Below are 24567 nucleotides of genomic sequence, written 5' to 3'. Positions count from 1 at the left end.
CTAAAATATCAGTGGTCTCATAATGGATACAGTCGATAAACATTGTTTTTAAAATATAGTATGGGAGAAAATCCAGGAATATGATGTCATCAACAGGGCGATGAGTCTGCTGTGTTCAGGGAGGGGCAGTAAAACCATAAGTTGGACTCATTCATACTAGAGAAGGAGCTGTTCCCAGAGACGTGTTGCACTTCACTCATTTGTATCTGCTCAGTGGTGAATTTTCAGTCAAGGTATGTTTTTTCACTTCTCTTTCATATGAAAAGTTCTTACTATTAAAATTCAGTGTGGTTTGTTGATTCTTGAAAACCACTTATTGAATTCTTAATGTGTTTCTGGTTCAGTGACAAAAGAGCTGTTATTATTATTCCAGAAAAATGGAGGAGAAAAATAATTTTTGCTAATGTGATTTTATAAATTGTTGGGTTTTGCAGAGCTATAATATTTACAGAAAAATGCTTTATTTCAAAGTATCCAGTGTATCAAAGCCACAGGGTACTTCACCTGCTACAAATACTGTCCCATGTACTGGAGGGTAAGGATTTCTCCTATCCAGATAACACTTCATGTCTGTGATCATACCATGGGCACTGTTTCTTTAATCTCACACAAATAATCAGAAAGTACAAGCAACTAACTTTAATTTTGGCTGAGAGATTACCTACAAAATTGTAGGGAGAAACCAGAGCAATTTTTTTTTCTGTACATACTAATAATTTTTTCTCTGTTTATTATTTTGATTGTAAACTTTGTTGGGCAGGATGTAGAAGTGAATGTGTGTGTACCTTACACTGCTAATCTGTCTCATCTGCACTGATTGAATGGCAAAGGCTAAACCTTTGAAACTTTTACAAAGGAGAAAGCTTTTGGATGACATTTAAGCTACATTATTAGTTTCTTTTTAAAATCTGTATGCAAATAAAAAAAAACAGTAGCAGCTTGACTTTTAAGGTTCTGATGAATAAAAAGAGCTTAGTTGTGGTATTGTAATTAGAATAACAAAAAAAACCAAAGGTTGAAATATATGCTATACTTTTAGCTGTTCATTTTGCATTACTCAGTATCTTAAGCAGCCTTCTTAGTGTAATAATAGCAAATAGCCATAAAGCCAAAAGTGTTCAAATAGTTAACCATTAGAATTCTTGTTTTAATATTTTGTTTGTAATCTTAGAGATGCCATCTCCTAAGATAGGGGTATGCTTTTATCTTGAACAGCTGTATATATTTTCTTAGAATCTAGAAGACAGTTATCTAGGTAAAAGAAATATCTATTTTCACATATGAGTCTCTAAGATTGAAGTATCAGCATATTGAGTAATATGAGTCATATAACTTCTATCTGGTAGTGTGCAATCATTAAGAAAAAAATTAAGAGAAGTGTCTTAACACTCCAGGTTCATTTATAGACTTCCAAATATATTTGTCTTGTTTTCAGTGTGAATAGTGAAAACACAAACAGAAGGGATAAATACACCCAAGTTAATAAAGACCTTGGAATAGCAGATCAGAGACACCTCCAGAAAATCTTTGCCAGGTTTTCCATTGGGCCCCCGAGTACATGCGAGAACAAGATTAATTGAGTTAGTCAGTGTTACCTGAACATTTTGTACCGACAATGTAACAAAAGAACCTCCTTTCCTACTGAGTTAGAGCTTCCTGAAATAAGCATCCCATCCTTGCACAGGAAAACAGCTTTAAAAATTCTTGTAGCTATTTAATATTTCAAGCATTTTCCTAGGCAGAAAACAATAGGAATTTGGGTGAATTTTAGGACATTCATTATGAAGACCCTAAAATTTATTGTTTAAGAATGGCCGGTGTTTGATAATCTATTTTTCATTAAAAGAAGGGTGTAAAAATCTCTTAGGCACGCAAATTCCTCTGTTTTTAAAGTCACAGTAGGAAAAAAAATCATATCACAAGTCTAGGAACACTTATCAGAGAACAGAGCTTTGCTTTCAAAACAAATTCCCTCTCAGTAACTAAATCAACCGCAAAAGTACACCTGAACCCATTAGCAATGCTAATCAGTGTAAAGTTAAAAAAAAAAAAAGAGAAAAATGCCATTTAGCTAAAACATCCACTTTTCTTCAAAATTATTCATAAGCCTTTTTCTCTTGTCACTCGCAGTTTTTTAAACCTCCCTCTCAAGCACTCCATACAGATGAGTTCTCCCCCACCTCGTCAAAAGGCTTATCTTCCTTCCTTCCTTCTTGCATTTAGCACCCTTCACCCATGGAGATGGAGAGTTCTGCCTGTGCCTGGCTGACACCCAGCTGTAAAGGAGCAGGGTACTTCAAAGTGGAGACGAGAGCTGTTCTTTGCCAGCCCTTTCTGGGCTTTGGTAACATGTAGCTGCTAAGGAATCACGCCCTGGAGCGGCCTTTGGGCGCTGACTCCCAAACGGGAGGGAGGCGCATGGGTGAGCCAGCTCCTGCCCTCGGCTGGGTGCCCCGAGCAGGGCAGAGGGAGGAGAGGACATCCCGGTCCTGGGCCAGCCCCGAGACAGGCTCAGCCGCAGGGGGAAAGCACAGAGGATGAGAGCAGTACTTTTAATTTGTTGGCTTCACACAGATCGAGCTGGAACTGCTTGTGATCACCACAGTGGTGATGCCTCTTTTACTTAGAAGTAAAGCTAATGAACTGGGACTCAGAGACTCTGGTCATGGTCCAACAGCCCGTGTAGGAGTTAAATATTGGAGAATAGGCACAAATGGGATACAGACCAGAGAAACACAAGGAGCAAAGTTGCCAGCTGAAAGCACTTATCTTCAGTCTCATGATAGGCAAATCCAAAGCATGCAGACGCTATGGTAAAGCTGCTGTATAAAACTTTACCAAAATACTTCAGAACTTTTGGTGTTCTCTGAAAGGGTGGATTTGACTTACTTTTGCTGCTGTGGTATATTTAAGTCCCCTACATGTTAACTCCTCAACTTGATTTAGCAAGGTTGGGTTGGTTTGTGTGACCCTTGCAAACAAATCTGATCATCCAGGTTTGCAGATTCAGTAGCTTTGCACACCAAGGCATGCCAGAATGGTGATGGTATTGCAAAGACACAGTTCAGACTATGGTTAATTTGCAGGGAAGGGAGCTGTCAAAATGCAGAAATCCATTTTTCTCATTCATTTTATCTGAGATTACAGTTAAATGCCACCAAAAAGTGAGTGATCCATGGCAGAGAGCCAGGTCTTTTTAACAGGATTTATGCATGCATGCCCAGAGGCAGAACTGGTCATAGATGCTTTTCCTCCTGCAGTGCTCCTGCCTTAGCGGAAAGGAATAAGCCCTTTGGGACCACACCCCAGTGTGGAGGTGTTCTGTCCCTTTGCCATGGTTGTAAGATTTCCCATCAGCTGTCTGACTGACTGAGGGCTGCTGCTCTGAAGTGTCATGGGTTACCAAAGAAGGACAGCAGGTCCCTCCACCCACACATATGGAGCATAGCAATGTGCCCCTTTCCTGATGAGAAGGATAAACTCCCTACAAGTAGTGGGGCAGGCCAACAAACTGGAAGTGTTTCAGGTATCCTGAGCATTTTTATGAAAAGCAACTGTTCAGCCTTCATAATGCAAAGTTGGACCTAATCCTTAAACAAGTAAGTAGGACAACAGAAATATTGCAGTACTTGTTGCTAGATTTAGGCTCAGCTCTGCATGCACCTCTCACCTCATTCTGCAGCAACTTTTCCCTATAATGTCATATTCTACACCCTGCATTATATTTGGATTCTGCTTAGATTAGAAGCTCCTTGAGGCACAGCCTGTCCCTGTGCTTGCAAGACTTTTGCACACTGATTATCCCCAAAGCCTCTGGCCATCAGTGTAACACAGACACTATGGCAGCGTCTCCAGAGCTGTGCTCCTGCTCCTACCTCTAGACAGCAGCAAACAGCTCACCAAGAAAACAAGCAGATGGAGGCAGAGAAAAAAGAGATACAAGTAACTACACAGGCTAGATCTTCAGCTGGACTGAATGCTTGCAGTGCCCCCCAAATCAGCATCAGCAGAGTAATGACAGAAGATAAGGTCTGATGGATACATCAGCAGATCTGAGCGACTTGCTCACTGGTAGCCTGCTTAACAAACATCATTGACACATCCTCTTGCCCTGGCCTCAGTCTCCAGAGGGAAAGGTCTGTGAAAGGCTGATTGTCCTAGCTGTGAAATTAGGAGATTACAAAGAAATGTATGTCATTTGTGTTCCTTTACCATCACAACAGACAAACCCAGCTCTGGGACACGTAATATGCTCCAAGTCAAATTCTAGCCTTTGTACAGCCTCAGTTCAACACTGAATTCAGACAATGGATCTTACAATCAGCCTAGTGTCATCAGGCTTTTTATCATAACAGTCTCATCTCTGTCTGATATCTGAGCTCAAGGATGAATTTTTCTTTCTTTTATTTCTTCAGATTGAGTCATCTAACACAAACCCCTGACACTGTTTGTACTCTGGGGAGCCTTCCCATGTGCTCCTCATGCAGAATCCTGTTTTACCTGTTCAAGACCAGCTTGCAGATGGCTGTTCACCTTGGCATCACCTAGAAAAGTTTCCTGGGCCTGGTCCTACTAGTGCTGGGAGTGCACACAAGCCACTTTCTCCCTGAGTAAACACAAAAGACCAGGCAAAAGGCGTGAGGCACTGAAGGTGACCAAAAAGTGTCTGCTTTGTGGAAATTCTCTCTCCTCTCTCTATAGACACTCACAAATACATATTTAGAATTATGACAATTTTGTCGGGGAAGTAAAATACATGTTCATTTTCATATCTGTGCAGCCCTGTCCTACCCACTGCTAGGGGATGATCCTACATGGATGGAACCTCCATAACTTTCCTCCCAGATATTTTACATTGCACAAAACAACCATCAAATATTTTCATCAGACATGTCTGATGTGTGCATCTATTAGGATCAAGACACTAGTTGCATTTTTTTATTTATTTTCCTTTTCCTGGGCAAGGATCTTTTTTTCTACTCTCAGTTAATGCCAGAATTTCTAAGTCATGAGGAACTGGGACTATCCCTCATGGGCAGATAAGTAACCAAAAGCAGTTATCTCCTTCCAAGCCTGTAATCTGTGTCAAGATTTGCAGTTAATAGCAAATTCAAATAAGACAAAAAATTTGGAATCGCTATTTACCAGAACAAGGGAACCACTTTAAAACTTAAGAGCTTTCTCCATAGCTGTATTTTTTTCTTCTTCTCTGCAAGTTGCAAGTTCATTTTCAAAATGATACTAGTGCAATCTGACTAAAGCAGTCATAATGAATCAGACATGAATGCAGTTCATTCATGAATGGCTGGGATATTGGCATCAGAAAATTTAGTTTATAACATAATACATTTTTTAAAAAACAGCATGTGGAGGCAGGTCACTTTAGACAACTCACCTTCTGATTATATCTTTCCTCTGAAAAACTTTTCTTTTTTTTTTCTTTAGAACAGTCATAGCTCATAAATTCCAGTCAGCTGGGTCAGCAAAAGGGACATTTCCCAGAAATAGAAGGAAGTAGAAGTATCAAAGTGGAATCAGTTTTGTGTAAGTGTTTCCTGCAATGCTTTGGGAACAGTCTTTTTTGGAAATGTAAGACAACAATTCATTTTCTTCTACAGAAGAAATATATGTAGAAATATTTGTAGACTACAATAGATGTAATCTACAAACTGGCATTTAAATCATGCTACAGCTCATAACTGTAAATGTGGCACATCTGGAGTTCCAGTCTTCTACTCTTTGCCTCATGTATTTCTATAGACAGGTTAAATAGTTTCCACTGCACACTTGTCTCTAGTTTCAAAAAAGAGTTCAATGTAATATATTGATAAAGTTTGCCTTAGAAGAAATGTACTCTGGTCAAATAACTTCAAAAAATCAAAGAAAAGTTTAAACAAAAGAATCAAAGAAATTCAGATTTTGCACTATTTTGAAGCTGGGTAAAATATGGATCCAAACTGTGTAAATACCTAAGTTTTCTAACATTTTAAATGAAATTCCCAGATGAAGCTCCCATAAGCCTGATATATACCCAACTTAGGCAAGAATCCTTATTCATTATTTGGTTTGGAACTCTTTACCCTCTTGGGAAATTAAACCCCTCTTTTTCCCTTCTTTCCTTTCTTCCATTTCAATGTTTATATTTATCCTTTTTCATCCTTCCTTCCTTCCCAACAGCAGCACTTCTCCTTTGCTTCCTTTAGCAGCGTTATGTTCCCTTCCAGAGCTCACATCCACTCATTTCCCCTTCGCCTGTTCCTGCCCTGACATCCTGCCGTGAGCCTCTGCTGCCTGCTGCAGAGAACTGTCACTCACAATTCTGCACAGAGCTTTCTCTTCTACAGCGCTGACAAAAGTGATGGGTCACAAGGTCAACGGTGGCGTGGCTAACTTAAGTCAGGATATTTTTCAAAAAAATCAACAAAGCTAGTCAGAAGACAACATTTCTGTTCCAGAGAAAAATTGGTGAAGGGTCTTGACATTTTTAACAAAAGCAAGAAAACAAACCACAGAAGAAATGCACACACAGGGGATAAATCTGCCTGGGAATGGGGAGCACTGATAAGGGATTTTGAAAGAAGCATCTTCCTTCTTAAGCAAGTGCCTGAAGGATAAACTGTAGTGAATTGCGGTCTTGCAGTCTCTGTTTGGTTTTTTTTTGTTGTTGTTGTTGGTTTTTTTTGTTTGTTTATTTGTTTGTTTGTTTTGGAACTACTCCACTTTGTAAAGATATTAAACTCTTAGTTGGCCAGAGAGAGCAAGAGTGGATCTGGGTCACCTGCTAAACTGTAAGCAGTCAGTACATCTTGTCCTTTGTTCAAATAAGAAATGACATCTTTAGAACATTTTCTGTTATATTACCCAAATCTTTTGTGAAAAATCTTTCTTTTAAAATCAGTTTCTTCAGAAATGTTCTGTTTTGATAGTAATTTTAATAGGAAAAGAAAATTCTCCTTCTCCAACACTTTAAAAAGTATCTCCTACATAGGTGTAGTAATATGTGAGTTTAAGGTACCAGAAAACATGATCCAGCAACTGCAGCAGAGCAGAGGGGCAGAACCCCCTCCCTCACCCTGCTGCCCACTCAGCTTTGGATGCAGTCCAGAACACATTTGACTTTCTGGGCTGCAGGTGAACATTGCTGGCTCACATCCAACCTCTCATCCACCAGAACCCCAAGTCCGCCTTGGCAGGGCTGCTCTCCATCCCAGCTTCCGTTGGTATCAGGGATTGCCCCAGCCCAGGGGCAGCAGCTTGCACTTGGCTTGTTGAACCTCCTGAAGTTTGTGTAGGCTCACCTCTCAAGCATCCCTTCCCTCTGGGTGGAATTCCTTCCCTCTGGAAGGCATCCCTTCCCTCCAGTGTGTCAGCCACCTGCATCACACAACTTGGGTCACTGGCAAACTTGCTGAGGGTGCACTTGATCCCCTGCCCGTGTCAAAGACAAAGATATTAAACTTTATCTTTTTGTTAGCTTTGGGTACAATAGTCTTTGAAGGAGCTGTGGCATATACTAAGGGAATCTGTCTCTCTAACTAGTTACCCTGTATTTTTTTGCTGGGTCTGACATTCTGGAAAGAGCATATAGGACATATCTTCTTTGTGAACACCAGTGCTCAGAACCCATATATGCAGAGTGAAAAACAAACGGTCTGCACCAGGTTCCAGCAGGGCTCTGTCATTTCCTGTTGCTAACAAAGGCATAACAATAAATTAATACACAATTTAATTTCAACACTGGCAAAGCATAAAAAGGCAAAATTAAAAAATGGTAATCCAGACACTGATTGTTGTAAATCAGCATTGTAAATACTACTACTTCTTAGCTGGAGAAGTGTCCTGAACCTTCTAGATCTCTCAGTGTTGAAAGTCATATCCATGTTTGTACAGTTCAATCACCAAATCCCTATCAGCATGTATTTGAACACATAAGTTCTAATAGAGATAGGGTCTATTCCCATTAAAGAATTGTTGTCATTAGAGTTCCCCTGCATCTGCAGGAGAAAAATAGGCTCCATTTGGATTATATCTAATTTTCATCTGCTGTTACTATCAAGATAATTGCCATACAGTTTGAAGTTCACTATTACATACCATTTCTAACAGGTACATCTGTTTTTGAGCTTTTCTCTACAACATATAGAGTATGGGGATTTCTAACTTAGCTATCTGAAAACTGACCTCTTTCTCTTTGCAAATAGTTAATGTACTGGCAAAGTGAGGAGCAGATACACGAAAATAATATGAAATGACTGTCCTAGCTGCCCAAGAAACAACAACGTAGGAGGATGTGTTTGACCTAGGAAGGACAAGGCAAAATGGCTTTCTGAAGTTTATCATTTAAGAAGTGAAACATGCTATAGACTATGCCTTTCCTTGAGAAGGGAATTCGCCGCTGCTTGCACTGCCACACTCTGATTTTTAAAAGAATATGAAATTTAAAATAAACAAACAAAACCCTCAAATTCTTTAATAAAGACAACCTGTCATTTAGACAATGAGTATCATGTCACATCTATGTTGCTTCCATGACACAAATCAGCGATGCTAGGGACCATTCCCTGTGATGATCCACAAGAAAACCTATTCAGGATGTTGAAATCTGAGTTTTTAGTTTAGTGTAGCTGTTGTCAGAAGTTCTAAATTAAATTAGGACCACTTTCAGAAACCCATGAATTAGAGGTGCTAACCTGAACAAATTGGGTAAATATAATCTCTTCTGAATTTCACCTGTTCAAAATTAAAGCTGTAATTTCACCTAAGCATTATATAGTTATAGTTAGATACTTTCTAGACTGTTCTGTTGTCAGAGCCTGAAGTATTGTTTGGAAACTGCGCCGTTACTCAGCAAAGCCGTCCATTTCACCCTGTGGTGAAAGGGATTGAGAAAACACAAGGCATTATTACTGAATTACAGGGAGGACAGATTCTGCCTGTGATGCCTTCTGTGCTAAGGACTTCACTGCTTGCACAGAGCCATCAGTATGTGGCTCAGCAATGGAAAGAGCAGCTGTGACTCAAACATGTCCAGCTGTTGGCAGGGATGACAGTGTAGCTGCAAATGTGGTTTTCAGATATAATGTGACAGGTTAAAATGTCTTTTATGTTTTGCTAATTACAGCAGAGTGAAATCATCAGTTACCTGCCTGATAAGAAATGAGGAAAGCAGTAGTTGTCAAAGAAATCATTATTAGACTTTGTGACAACAGCCAGTCAGCCACATATACTGTGAGCTTCTTTGGGAGCTTTTTGCTGTTGGAGACACTTGGGCTTTCCTCAAAGGCCATACCTGTGACAGACAATGGTGAAAATGTGCACGAAATGCTGCGTTATTGCAAATACATAACAACAGCATAAATATTATAGTGGCTGGAGGCACTCAAGATAGCAAATCTCTTCTTTTTCCTAAATGGCTTCCAAAATGTCCTCAAGGTGCTAGAAGTAAAGTGCTTTCAGGGCACAGAGCCAGTTCATATGAAAGGCAAATCTCTCCATTAAATATTTAAAGCTCAGAGGGACCAATACTGAAAAATATTATTAAGCCATTAGACCTTCACATTTTATATAGTTATGAGAACCTAATGCTGTTACCCAGGGAAAAGAGCAGTATTTCAATTGCTAAGAAAAAGGTGTGGCTAAACTGAGCTGAAGAGGTCTGGTGGGAATAATGCATCAAAGAGAAAAAGCTTTAAAGGACATCCACATGCACATCAGGGAGGGAGCCTCGAGTGGAGGTTTGTGCCCTGCTGAACAGCTCTTCTGTGACTCCACTACAGCAAGGCGAGTAAAAGAGCATCACTAATTTTCTTGGGGAACTGATATGCTTCAGGACTTACAGCCTTTCCTTCTTACCATTTCACCTCTGAGACTTTTCTAATATCGTCTACTTCTCTCTGTAGGATATTCCTATTGTTCTCTGTAATGAAGATATCAAGCAGTTTATGTCACTGGCATGGTTCATCGGTGCTCTCCTGTCTTTCATACTGAGATCAAGACTGTAACTAAACTAGATGAACCCCAAGACCAGTTTTAGGCATGGCTCAGCTCCTCCGGCCCATGTCTCAAAAGCTGTCATCAGCCAGGTGAAAATTCTCCTTTTTGTTTTCCAGTTTAGCTGGTTTTGGCCTGGTTCTTGCAATAGGTTTGAGCTTTCCTGGCTTTCAGGAAAGACTGTTTTCTGAAGCAGGAAATTCTCACTTTAAGAAATAAATATAATCTAAGTGCACAACCTACTCTTGATACAATCACTAGCATTTCATTTCTTTATCACTGGATACCTTAGCTATTCACTGGGCTCAGGGTATTGTCTGCCATTTGAGAGGCACATTGTATTCTTTGATACCATCAGACCTGCCATTTCACATGGTATCCTGCAATGGATATTAAATTTGTCTCACAATGCTAGTGTGTTAAGCACTTAATTTTGTAGTGGTGATGGGGTACAGCAGTCTCTTGTCTACACTAGAGAATTCTTGCAGTGCCTGCAGAGCTCAGGGGAGTAGATACAACCACCTTTGCCATTGTTCCAACTTGGTAAATCTACATGTCATATTATAAAAATCAGGCAGTTTATAGTCCCTTATTTGTCTTTGTACTTCACTTAATTTGTGCAAGCTTTGTAGTCAGACTCCTTGAGCGCAAGAGTCAGTCTTAAGGAACATGCAAGATTTCTGCCCAGGACAAGACAGGGCTTCCCAGCACTTACTGACACCCAACAGGGAGCCCTGTGAGGTTCCTAGGGCCAAGGCATGTTGCTTTCACTCCAAGCACTGCTTTGGCTGCTTCTCTCACTGTACAAATGTGCAGCTTGGCTTGCAATACAGTTCAGCCAGGGGTGATATTATCAAGCTAGGCAGTGAACCAGCTAGGAACAGGAATAAATTATGCTAATATATATGTCATCTTCTCAAGCATAAACTCTGCAAACCTTAAAAATGTAAGCAAAGCACAATCTAATCATGGCTCCTGTTCGCAAGAGGCTTCCAGCTAACAATAGAAAATACAAAATATCATTTTGACCAAATATGAAAATCAAGTAAACAAAACCCAAAAGATCACAAGTCAGACATGGTTGCAGACCTTAAGCTCAGTGTTATGCTCAGAGCTTTCTGAAAGAAAATGCTAACTACAAATTTCAAGATAGCAGTATGCAAAAGTAGGCTGATCCAATATCACATACATTAAAAAACACAGAGAACTGATAAGACTCAGTGTCAGAAGCATGATAAACACATGCATCGGCCTGACAGGGCTCACCCTATCTCTGAAAGAGCAGACATAGCCTGTCACTCCCCTAGCCCTAACCTGAGCTCTAGGTGTGGGCTGAATCTTATCCCATGCATGGTTCCCATGAAAATGTTCTCAAGCATGAGTTCATGCGGATGACTGCTCTTCATTCCTGCAGTGCTTTTGCAGTCCCACTCCTACTGCAGCTCCTAGATTTCTCACTCTCCTGACACTAACCTAAATGCTAGTTGTTGGCTGAGCTCTGGACAATGAACACTCATGGTTAACCTTACCTGTTCTTATATGGGAAATGCCAAAAGAAACAAACCAAAATAACCTGCCATCCTTGCAGAGTGAGCTTGTGGTCAGTTTTCTCCTGTTTGAATATTTTCTTCTCAGTTGTCAAAATATTTTGAGCAAACACAGTACAATACACAGAAAAAGTGTAGATCCAGCTGTGGCGTGTTGTGTAAGATTTATGTGCTTTGCTGTTAGAGTCAGAAAGTTATCATCTTGGTTCAGGGACATCAGGCCATGGAGCCACATTAAGTCTAAGGCGGGTCCAATAAGATCAAATCCTGAAGAATTAAAGAGAAGAGCAGCAACTATTCACAAGGAGGGGGAGAAGGAGCTCTGAGATTGACATTGTAAACTAATGATATTTCGAAGGATGGAAGATTCAGATTCAATATTTATTTAAGTATCTGTACTAACTGAAAGTAGCTTCATAAAAATAAATACTCTCAATCAATATTATTCAATAAGTTTGTGGCCTCCTGGTATACAAGCATGTGAATCAATTTCCAGATTTCATTCCAAGTTAAACAGAGTAGAGATTTGGAAATAGATCTTTCATCTGCCCAATGATTACAAAGACAGGAACAAACTGACATATTTGTTTAACACTCAGATTTAAGACCTTCATATACTTCATTTCTTCATAGACATACAGTCTTGAAACAGCTAGAGATGGAGGAGAAAATAACACTGTAAATCAGAACAGCTCAAACTTTCTAAGCCGTTCGAACAGCAGAAATTGAAATGTGTAGAGGGAGGATGTGAAAGGCAGTGATACCTGTTTTCAGAGCACTTAGTTTTGGAATTAACCTTCTTTCTCTGCTCATGAGCTACAATTATAAAAGTGGCTGAGAAGCATAGGAAGTTCTACTTCAGAGTAGTTCTACTGTGTTTACTAATCCATCATGTACAAAAGGGAAGGGAAAAGCTGCACAGCATTATCATAATTGAAATCTTCAGGAAAACTAAATGCTAAACCAGATATTCAGGTCTAAATTTAACTTACGGAATTGTTGTTGTGAGCACATCACCATGAACATGTTTTGTATGTATCACCTTTTCAGTTCTTGATGGCCCCACAGCTGCAGACCTCCTTTATTTTATTGATAAACCCTCTCTAATATCAGCAGAGGGTTTACTGTTTATCTTCATATTTCATTCCTTCATCCAAGCTATGCCTTGCTATGATATGTTTCATAACAACTCTAGAGCACTGTTCAATGGATTTGGCATTTCCTATTATTTATTTGCTTATACCCTTGCCTTTTTAACTTAATGATGCTTTGATGCAGCCTTTCTCTACAAAAGGAATGTCCTCACTCAGTGTATCACCAACAGCAAAGTTTTCCCAGCTATTTTCTGCAGGCTGGGATCCGTGAAAGATTTCCATACCAGAGGAGTTACACAGCTCCAAAGAACAGCCCAGTGAGTTAACACCTGCAACAAAACTGCAACTAAACCTCTATGGCAAGAGTGCTCCATATAGTGCTTATGCTCACCACTGACTGGGTGTGCCTATGTAGCCTTGTAACAGCCTAGCTGTGAAATTTTCACAGGAGACACTGAATCCACTCACTTTTGTAAAGTAATCTTAGTAAAAATTACTGCTTACTTATTACAATAGCACATGGCATTTATAAATATTACAATGGGAGTGATAGGTGATCAGAGCTGCCCATGACAGGCGCAGTGGAATTGGATGATCTTTAAGGCCCCTTACAACCCAAGACATTCTATGATTTTGTTGTTGGCCTTAATCCAACTGGAATTTTTCTTTATTAGCACAAGAAGTGCAAATTAAGGATTTTAGGATAACATGGGTTGGAAGGTCTCTAGGCCAACCTCTTGCTCAAAGCTCAGTCAGCTACAAAAGCAAACTATGCTATTCTGGGCTTTTCCAGCTGGGTCTTTGAAACTTCTGAGGATTACAAGGCTGAAATTTAATGATTTAGTGGCTGGAGATACTTGCAGATTTTGTGTTTTGACCTGAAACAGCCTCTAATGTTGAAAGTATTAGTTCTCACTTCAGATTAAATAGAATTCTTGTAATAAATCTGCTCTTTCAGAATGACAGCAAAATCCAGCATTGGTGACATTTCCAATGTTTTGGAGGTCATCTTAATGGAAAAATTTCTAAAATATTGATGGCAGCAAGCCAAAGGTCAAACATGGACTAACTCAAACATCATCACCAATTCTGAACTAAATCAACACTTTATAGTGAGATGAGCCCTTTCCCTTATGCAAAGTTCCTGTCATCAGGACAGTACTTCTCTCTGAACCGGTTCATATTTTTCTTCCCCTTCCAGTTCTCATCACAGTCCAGCCATGCTGTTCTTCTCCACTTCAGTTATAACTACTTTGCACAGAGATAATATCTTTTGTCAGAGTCATCACAGTTATTGACTGGCTTGTATAAAGAGCATTGAAAAATAACATATCAGATTTCTAAAGCTAAAAAGTATAAGATTCTTTTTTTAGGAAATTGTAACTCTGGACAATTTAAAGTAAGAATATTCAAAATTTCCACTTGGGAAAAAAATACATTATGCAAAGTGCTTTGCATAAAATTTATATATATAAAAATATCTTATGCATTGCAGTTGACTAGATTTCTGCTCTTTCCACACCTTTTTTTTAGCTGGAATTGAGTGGCTTTATTTCTCGCACAGGGAGAAAAATTGGTGGCCTCTTCTCACCTTAGTTTCATTGTTATTGAAATAACTGCTTTAACAGAACAACTTTTTTCCCCCATCTTTCCTAACATAGTTGATGTAGATACCTTTAATGGTAACTGCAGAGCAATACTTTCTTTACGTGGTGTGCTTCAAGCTCACACAACAAATAATATCTAAAAATTACACTTTTGAGAGGTAGCTCCTCCGTATGTATTCTTTGCTGCCTTAGTTTTCTGGCAAACTACAGAGCTGACTTGTGTTTAATAGAATTTTTTCTTTTACAAGGTTATTTTTGTCCCAGGCAAGTTCCTGAGTCTGGTTCAACATGAAGCTTCATGAACTGCAAGGGCAGCCATAAGGTAAAAGGGACAGTGAAGAGTAAATGAAAAGCAGGAAACCTTTAAGTTAACACTGCCACAGAAATCGTCCCCTGATCTACAACTCCAAATGTTGTAAAGCCCATTAGAGATTCATTATACAAACATTGGAAATTAAAAATTAATGCTGTGGGATCTGTAAAAGCAGAACATTTTAGGAATGTTTCCCACACTTCCTCTACCTCTCCAAAATAAGTAATGCCTGCACAGTAACACAATTAACAGGACATTCAGAGAATGTTTTAGAACATGTTTCAGAGATGCTACAAGAGTGATATAATTTTACCTTCCAATATTCATCCAGCTAAAGATACAAAGCCAACCCATTTTGAAGCCAAAGAGAGGGGTATGAGCAGTCCCAGTGGGCTTGGATTAGGTGGAAACAAAAGTCTCTGTGAACTGGGGGTAGATGACAAAGGTGATTTTTTTCAGGAGTAAAGGTTGCAAGGAGACCAGGTTGAAATAGAAGGTTTGAAAATAAACCTTATGGAGAAGGTATAGAATTTATAAACAGTGTGGGTTGCCTGTATTTTTGTTGATACTAAATTCTGAATGCAAGGGTCCACCACTGAAGCTCAATCTTCCAGCATACCTTTGGCTTCTCGCTGAGCAATGCATGTGCTTATGCCATCCCATCACATGTGCTTCAGGCCTGCTAGGCCGGTCAGTATGGCTAGAGGAGAAATTATGCATTGAGATTGTTTTGTTATAATCTATTACTAAACAAAAATCTCCTGTTCCTCACAAACAGACATTGTCATGGAAGCAAATCCTCCAAAGCTGTTAAAATTAAACTTCTCTCTCTTCTTGACCAGCAAATACCTGTGTGATGGTCACAAATGAGGCAGTTTAGAGGACATCACTACAGCCTCCTAAGAACTCACTGAGTCTATCAGGTTTACACTCCAAGCTCCTGAGGACAGCAGTGGTACTTACATGGATACTCAGCAGGATTTCCAGGCTTCCTTGCACAGACCACACTGCAGAAGACTCCCTTACCTACAGCAGTTTTTGAACTCCTGCTCTTTCCCGTTTCAGTCACAGCAGATCTGTCAGGCAAATACCCTTTTTCCTCTCTTGGCTCTGGCAGCTCCTGTGTTACATTGACTGTAGCTTTTATATTAGTGTGAAGAAGCAAGGCTGCCTGGCAAATAGGCACCACCAGGGGACACTTGGCTGCCCAAGCTGGGCTCAGAGACGTTCAGGAGGACAAACTCATGCAAAAAAAAAAAAAAAAAAATACAAAGTGTCAAGGCAGGCTGGGCTCTGCAGAGAAACAGAGAGCCAGAGGAGAGGCTGGGGCAGCCCTCGCTATTTCTTTCTGCAGCTAATACATCTTCTAAAATCTGAGCATGCCAGAAGTCAGCCAGTGCCTTTCAGTTTGCAGCCACTCATTCAAACCCATATTTTTGCTCCCTGCTTTTCCTCTTCTCTGTGCCACTGACCCCCAGCTGTACATGGAGCTCTATGCATGTGTAGCAAGCCAGCTGTTTGTCTCTGAAAACACTTTTGGCTGACAGCACTTAAAACAAACCAGGTAATTTTGTAAAATTCTGCTAGGGATGCTACAGTCTGGGTGTCATACCTATCCTTCACACGGTCTTGCTAAGAAATCCCTGAAATAAATGGAAAATAAGGCTGCTTTCTAGGCAACTTTCATCATGGATGATCATCCATCAGAGAAATTCCTCATATGGAGAAGACTAGTGAGGCCTTGAGCCCACTGTCCTTTGTCCTTGCAAATTAGACTGTGTAGGAAAACATCCTACACTGTGTACCTATGCTATTTAAATTCTGTCTTTTGTTCCAGCAAACAACATTATAGCTGTTAACATCATAACAGCATTTATCTGTTTCAGGCTCCACATCTTCTCTCTGAGGACTAAATTTAGCAAGGTTAATATTACAACAATCTCAGAATATACTAATTACAAATTTCACACCTTGTTTCTGCAAAACATGTAATCAGCAAATTCACAACAGCTGTAAAATATGTTACAAAGTCTCTCTCTTACTCCCACGGAGTAGATTAGTGCAGGTGACATTGAAATAACCTGAACTCATTACACATTTCAGAACTTGTCCTTGTATGAGACATGACTAAGACCATCATGAGACATTTAGTTATTCACTATGAAAATACAGTGCACAGCATAATATAAGGAAAAATTAACACCAGTGGCAATGCTAATAGAGTCATGAGTTCAGTAGCTGTAGAGCTTCATCCAGACCCAAAAGAGATGGTGAAAAACATTCACCTGAAGCAGCATATCCCATCTGGGGAGTAAAGCTGTGCCAGAGCTTGCATCAACCCAGTAGCAACATTCACTGAACTCTGACCTTTTTTCCCCTATCTTTCCATTCCTTAGCTCATATCTCTTGATCCTAAGAGGACTTTTTGTTCCAATTCAACATATTCCCCTCCTTTTCTTTCAAGAACTTCTGTAGGCCCCAGCACGTATTGCTGTAACATGGAGATTTTCCCTCCACATTCTAGGATTAAGCACTCTGCTGCACTCCAGGTGCTATCCTTGGCTTGCTGATTAACCCATGCCTGTCTTCTGGCATGCTCCCTCCAGTGCTGTCTGTGTGGGTCAGTCCTTGAACAGCAGGACATCCCAGGAGTTTGGCAGGAGACCCCAAGGTGCCCTGGTGACTGCCCAGCCCTCAGAGTTTCAGGCTATGGCAATGGTGACCACCACGTTTTTGGAGCCTTCTCCACCTGCCTGTAAGGACAATCCAACAGTTGATCAACCCCCTCTTCCCAGTCCCTCTGCAAGGGTTCCTCGTTTGCAGCATTGGCAGGATCTTGCCAATAGCCAAACACCCATGAGCCAACCCCAGAGCCCTCCTGCCTTGGTGAGGGCGGTGACTGCAAGAGGCACAGGGCTGGTTGCCACCAACACTTCCAGCCCATGACTGCCTCCCACACAGGGCACCCTGAAACGCCCTCCATCAAAACCTGGTCATTTGTTCCCAATGCTAGTAAAAAAAATACTCCAGAACATGAGATAATGACTGACAGTGGGTTTTATAGACTGCCAAGGAGGAGGTAACACACAACAGGACGTGAACTCCATCGGGTTCAAATTTAGCCCTCAGAGGGGTCCCTCAGAATCAGTAATGATGGATTACTTCAGCTGGGCAGTATTTCAATCAAGACTGCCACATGAAATCTTATTGAAAGTCCCTGCTGAGATATGAGGCTTGTCTTGCATTGCACAAAAAATATTTGTAGAGAATGTGTGAAAGGATCACATTTATTTTCACCAAAATATGACAAGAAAACAGCAAATCACTGCCTTCTCAAAGCTGTGGCTTTGTCAATCATAATTTATTCAGCAATCACATACTTTAAATGAGTCTCCTGTGCAATATAGAATAGCATCAAGCACATAATTTTAACCCTAAACATTAGGGTTTGTAAATTGATAATTAGCACATTTTACCTTGTTCACTCCCCCATTTCTAGCAATGCATTATGGAAGGACTTGAGCTAAGGACCAAGGAGACAGGTTGCCAGAAGCCCCATGTCATGGACTTGGTGACATCCTAACTAGTCCCTTCACACTGTTCCTTGACCACAGTAATATGATGTAACTAACTTATTTTAAAGTATTCTAGGTCTTTCCCTTCTAAAACCAAAATTTGAGAGAGATTAATTGTAGAGAAAATACAGATAAATCAATATATAGTATTGGAGCTGCTATTTGCTGTAAATTAAATTCTGTAAATTAATATAATGAAGGAAACTACCAGGAAAAGCCAACACAACCTTTATGACCACTCTCTGAATTACTAATGCTCATCTCATTAAAAATGTGCATACATCCAACTTCAAAGTGTAAAATAATGCACTTTTTTTTTTTTTTTCTGCTGGTTTACAGCCTACTACCAACAGAAGAAACAGTTTCTGATAATTGCATCAGGCAACAGAACCTCTCTATTCTCAGATGACCTCTTGTTGGCCATCCATTAGTATTTCACTTCCTATGTGTTTTTACAGTGAAAAGTGCCAGCACAGAAAGAAAGGGAGTCTTGAAACTGCTGTTTGACAATTTGTGGGTGACAGCTCTCACATCCACACAAGCTGGGCTTTGAGTTGTTTAAGTGCTACAGTGTTTCATTAACACAAAGTACACAAAATATGGCAATCATTTTTCATAAATTCTGCAACAAATAGCCAAATTTCTGTATGCATATTAAGAACTGATACTTACCAGCTAACAGTACCAGCAACCAGAAAACAAGTGAGAACCCTAATCCTTTCAGGAATTGCAAGTGTGTCCCTTTTCACTGCCAAGTTACCAGTTGAATAAGACAAATGTCTTAATTAAAAATACATTTGAAAATCTTCCAATCAAATAATAATATAAACAGTGGTTATTATAAAGACCTGAAAAAAAGACAAACAGTATTTCTGTCACTCAGTCCAGAGAATTATATATACAGATCTGGGAAGCCAATCCTGCATTTGAATAATATCTCAGCATTCATTATCCAATAACACAACAACAAGAAAACACAGTTAACATTTTATCAGTAGTGAATGATGCTGCACACTCAACTTCTGTTTGATTCTAGTAACATTTAAGTACACATCTGACATTTCTGCCTGTAAATAGCTCCCTGTATGATCCCAGGCTGTTCTGATCTGTAAAATGTTTACAGTGTTCTGATTTTCAGACTGTGCTCTTGCACCCAAGCTGGCTGACTGCAGACAGGTCCTGACTTATAGGATGGCCACTGTCTCTACCAGATTGCCAGCCCACCCACTGTGCACCTCTTAAAACTCAGCTTCCTCATGAAGGTTGTACCATTTATCTCTACAGAGACTTGGCTGCAGAAAGAGACTGTAACACAGAGACAGAAATGCCCAGACAATTTCAGTGAGAAGCTGAGAAAGGCAAACTGCTGGCAAGCACTGATCCCTCAGTGTTCTCAATGCAAACTAGAGCTGCAAACTAAGTGTCTGTTTATTGTACAGTATAGCATTTGGGAAAATATATGGTGTTCCTTGGGGAGGAAGCACCACTGAATTCCACTCAATTCTTGCTCTCCCTCACCCACAGGGGAGGGTGTAAAATGTTGCAGGATGTGACACAGAACTAGCAGCTTTACCATGAGCAACCTGAGACACAAGGTACATCTGTACTTTAGGAGACCATGGCTAATGAAATAAAAAGATAAGAAGACAAACTAATGATGAACATCCTCAAAGAATTAACAAAGACTTGCTGAAGCTCAGTTCTAGAGAATAAAGGCTTCTAAACATTCTCTTCAGTTAACTCATTTATAACAATATCTGTTGTTGCTACATCCCCTCTCTTTTACTTGCCTAAAATTGGTCCAGGGAGTCCATAGCAATGCAGTCTGTAAAACATTCTACAGACACACCCAGTGTCTATGAGAAGCAACCCAGGGAGCTGTAAGCCTGTTCAAAAGCTATGCTTCAAGGACATTAGGAAAAGCAAAAGACAGCTTTTCTTATTGTGCCTTTTGCAGCAATGAGCTAGATCTAGCAATCTCATGTCACCTATTTTTCTCTTCACAGAAATGGTTTCCATCACAACTGAAAATGTTACGCAGCTGTACAACATGACCACCCAGGAGCTTACAGTCAGTCCAGAATATTTCCACAATAATTCAGGAGTGCATCAGATAGATCAATATGAATGTGTTAGTGCAGATGTGTGGAAATGGCTACAGGATTTTCAGCCTGGATTTCTCTGGTTTATATTTATTCTGGGATCAATAGAAAATTCCTTTGTGCTCACCGTCATGTGTTTCCACAAGAGTAGCTGCACAGTGGCTGAAATTTACCTAGCAAACATGGCATTTGCTGATCTAATGTTGGTCTGTACTTTACCTTTCTGGGCCATTAATATTTCTAATAATTTTCATTGGCCTTTTGGGCAGTTTCTCTGTAAAGCCATCAACATTATGAGTTACATGAACTTATATTCTAGCATTTATTTCCTGACACTAGTGAGCATTGATCGCTACCTGGCCTTGGTGAAAACCATGTCCCTTGGGCGGATGAGACGAACCGTCTGTGCCAAATGGAATTGTTTTGTGATTTGGACATGTGCACTGCTCATGTGTTCACCCACAATGGTGTTTCGAAATCTGCGTTATTTTAAAGAGTACAACATCACAGCCTGTGTTCTTCTTTACCCAGCTAGCTACTGGGAGCCCACAAACAACTGCTTGCTCAATGTTGTGGGGTTTGTGATCCCATTCTGTGTAATTACCTATTGCACTGTGCAAATCATCAAAGCCTTACGAAGCAGTGAGCTACGAAAAATGAAGGTAGTCCAGACAGAGAGGAGAGCCACCATGCTAATCTATGCTGTGCTCCTGCTGTTCATCATTTGCTGGCTTCCATTCCAGATCAGCACAGTCATCGACACAATCCGTTACTTCTCACCCACTCTCAAATGCCTGGAAGACATCAATGACATACTGACCCAGATAGCCACATACTGCTCCTTTAGCAACAGCTGCCTGAACCCAGTCTTGTATGTGATTGTTGGAAAAAACTTCCAGAAGAAGGCTGTGGAATTCTACAAGGACTTGTTCACAAAGAGGTGCAGAAAATTACAGTCTGTGCAGATCGAAAACTCCCTGGACACTTTAAGAACTTCCATTTCAAGCGAATACACAAGGAAAAAGTCTGTTTTGTCATTACCCCAATAGCATAATTTTAGGAGATCCTTAAAAAAAGAAAGCCTTTTAACATATCAGCCTCCACTCATACCCATCTGCTATGGGTCCACAGAGAAAACGTGGTAGTGTTCATTACATGAGGGAAAAGAGTGGTTTGATCTTAATGGAAATTCCATAAAGAGACCTGCTTCTAATGTTATTGGATGTTTTTCGTGATTGAATCCTATTTTGTAGCTTACTTACATTTTCATGGCTGAATGATACTTGGCATATGTATCACTTGGAATGTTTTTCTAAGGTATACATACAATTCTCCAAACACAGGCCCAGTACAGAAGCAATCGTGCAGCTACATATGGTACCCATAATAGTGTGTTAGATAAGGTTTTTGATCTGGGAGGGGCTTGTATTTGAGTAAGTTCTGTTAAGTGAATCCTGTAGGATGCATTTTTAGATGTGTCCATCTTTTGGGCTTTTAACTTCTCTCTTCAGTCATCTGAAACGATCTGATGTTTTCATTGACAAGCAGTGCCTTTTTGCACCTGCTCCAGTTAGTGACAGATTTACATGAGCAAGTATGTATGAAAAGTAGCTGAAAAAAAGGTAAAGCAGTAGTGGAAGGGAACCTGCAACCACCTGCATGAAGGTAGTTGAGTTTTCTTCGTAGAAGATTCTTTACCCCTTCTACCGTGGAATGAAAGCATTCACTTACACCTTTTGAGTGAATGAATGCTATTTATATTCATGCTCACACTTCAGCTCAGAGACTCGGGTTTTTAGTATTCACAAAGTATAATTAATGTTATTCAATGGATATATAAAATCTCAGCACAACTGGTATAATCTCACAAACAGAAGAAACTGAGAATACGAAGGAGAGCATCACCTAACTACATTAGAAATCTAACTGAAGATGACAGGGGTCTTGAAAGCTCAAGAGTATTCAAGAATGGCCTTTTCAGATTCTAGTAATACCTACATTTTATTTGTAGAGTTACTCTGTGAGATTTTAATACAAGAGACTGTATTTTTGAGCTAAGTTGATTATACACATAAAGAAACTCATAGTGTACTGAATTGTCTATATGCACTTTAACCTCTAGGAAACTTGATCAAAACTGAGTGGAAGATGATCTAAGATATGCTGAAAGTAACAGTCTTTATTCTTTTCAAAGCACTTAAGGTTACAGCTTCTAAAGCTGTAAGGGAAATGGAGTTTGGTGACATGAATAAACTCAGATGGCAACTACATGGTCTTTATCTGTCAGAGCTTGAATGGAGCAATAAAATTCATTTAAGATGGAAAATTTGTATTAAACCTTCAAAAAACTAAACCACAAAATATAAGTGTGCAGATGTGATTTAAAGATTAAGTGATTTAGATCACTGTATATGATTTACAGGCAATTTCTATGGTTTTTCTTTGATAAACCAGTATAATCTTATGTCATAAATACTTCTATTGCTCATCCTTTTTATTGTCTGAAGCAATGGGGACAACTATGATGAAACACTGCAAGGCTTTCTGTTATATCCAGTGTTATTGTACTGTCTCATCCATGAGCATGCTGTTCATGCAAACCTTACACAAAAGGAAATCCATACAGAGGTTATTGAGGCAACAGAAGTTATTTTTGAGTATTTGGTACTGAGAAGTAAAATATAAAAATGTAAATATTACATGAATTTAAATAATGTAAATATATAAGCACATTTTTTTTGCTATGCAGTAAGCATGTACAAAAGAAAATAAAGTACTTTCAGAAATGAGATTTCCTGGCACTTTCTTCTCTAGCCTGTATCCTGTTACTTAGGAATGATTTGTCAAAAGTTCAACTGTTCCAGATGCTTACTTGGCTCCCCGGTACACCAAAGGAAAGCAACACAATTTTAGCTACTTTGAGATCTTTCTTTTCAGGGCTGAGTGCTGTTGACCACCCTTGGTCCCTTTGGAAGTTTAAATCAGAATTAAGGCAGATAAAGGTACTGAAATATTTCTGGTAGCTTTTCTCTGCCTGCTGATAGATCAAGGTCCTTTGCAGACACCAGCAACAATGGAAAGCCCCTGCAGCAGCTTCTGCACATCGCAGAACAGACAGTGTCAGCTCACAAAATGTTTCATTCCCATTTTACTGACTCCTCAGTGTGATGACACGTTTGTGGTATTCACATGCACCATTTATACACACAATAAAAAACCCCAAGAAATAAAGTGTAACATCCAAGCTACATCTGACCTACTGACAGTTTCCAGTCACACTTGGCTCAGTTCTGTTCTTACAGAAGCATGACAAAATATGAGAAGGATTTTTGGTAAAATGAGGTCAGACTTTGTCCTGATAATTTCAGAGCTGAAAATGGCAAAGAGTAATCATATCTTTTTATTCTTCTTTATCCTGCCCCCCTTTTACCTCTGCTCCCATCTTCTCTTTTACTGAGGCTGCCACAACTGTTCTCAAGACTTTGGCCATGCAAAGAGCTGACTCCCCATTCAGTCTGACAGCAGTGGGGACCATGGCCAGAGGAATGGCAAGGGTATCAACAGCCAGATGACATTTCTGGCCTTCAGCATTTACAGGCAGGAATTATTCTCATCTCTCCACTATCTCATTTTTCATGTAGATTATTGTCTTCACTTGAAAAATTAAGAGTTTAAGAGCTGTTACACAAGCCACAGGTGGTCATTGCAGACAGGAGAAAGTGGCTCTTTTTTAGACAGGGTTTCAATGGAGGAGTTGGGATCTCGGTTGAGGTCTCCCAAATCCCTAAGCAGTCTTTAGCCATTGATTCATCTTTCCATTCCATTCAACCTGTATTGGCTCCTTCATATTTTGCTGTTTCAAGCTCTGTAAACTGTAGTTAGTAGGGCTTGATTATTACCACACTGTGGTGGTACCAGCATAATTCTTTGGGAATTGTAAATAACTGCACCAGAGTTTAAGTTCTCCTTAGCAATCTCTATAGTATATATGAAGAAATCCAACAAAGCTGAACAAAGAGTTTTACCTCAAAAGGTTATATCAAAAACCTTCTCTGCTGTTAAAGAACAGATGAACAGTTATAGCAGATAATTAGGCTGATTTGCCAAATATTTCAATAAAGAAAATGAAATAATTAAAACATACTGATCCAAAAAGATATTTTGTCCCAATCATTAAAGGCTCCAGCCATCTTAAAAGGAAGATTTTTAATGGCTGAACTGTTGGACCAAGAGCCAGAACTCTGGACACCTTTGGGATTTTTGGCATTTGTCTACCTTATAATGTGTGTGATAATTAAGCAAAGATTCTTACCTCTAAGTTCAACATGTTTGTTTAATC

General features: G+C 39.7%; 1 protein-coding gene across 1 annotated transcript; it reads left to right on the top strand.

The window, feature by feature from the left end:
• The first annotated feature begins 197 nt into the window (after positions 1-197).
• Positions 198-23017, top strand: BDKRB2 (bradykinin receptor B2). Its single transcript, XM_053980557.1, has 2 exons — positions 198-233; positions 20133-23017. Exon 2 carries the CDS (start codon positions 20135-20137, stop codon positions 21275-21277), a length of 1143 nt encoding a protein of 380 aa, XP_053836532.1. The 5' UTR covers positions 198-233; positions 20133-20134; the 3' UTR covers positions 21278-23017.
• Positions 23018-24567: the final 1550 nt, after the last annotated feature.

This window comes from Vidua macroura, chromosome 6 (assembly GCF_024509145.1).
Source record: "Vidua macroura isolate BioBank_ID:100142 chromosome 6, ASM2450914v1, whole genome shotgun sequence".
NCBI classification, from domain to species: Eukaryota; Metazoa; Chordata; class Aves; order Passeriformes; family Viduidae; genus Vidua; species Vidua macroura.
This window is presented reverse-complemented; position numbering and strand designations above follow the sequence as displayed.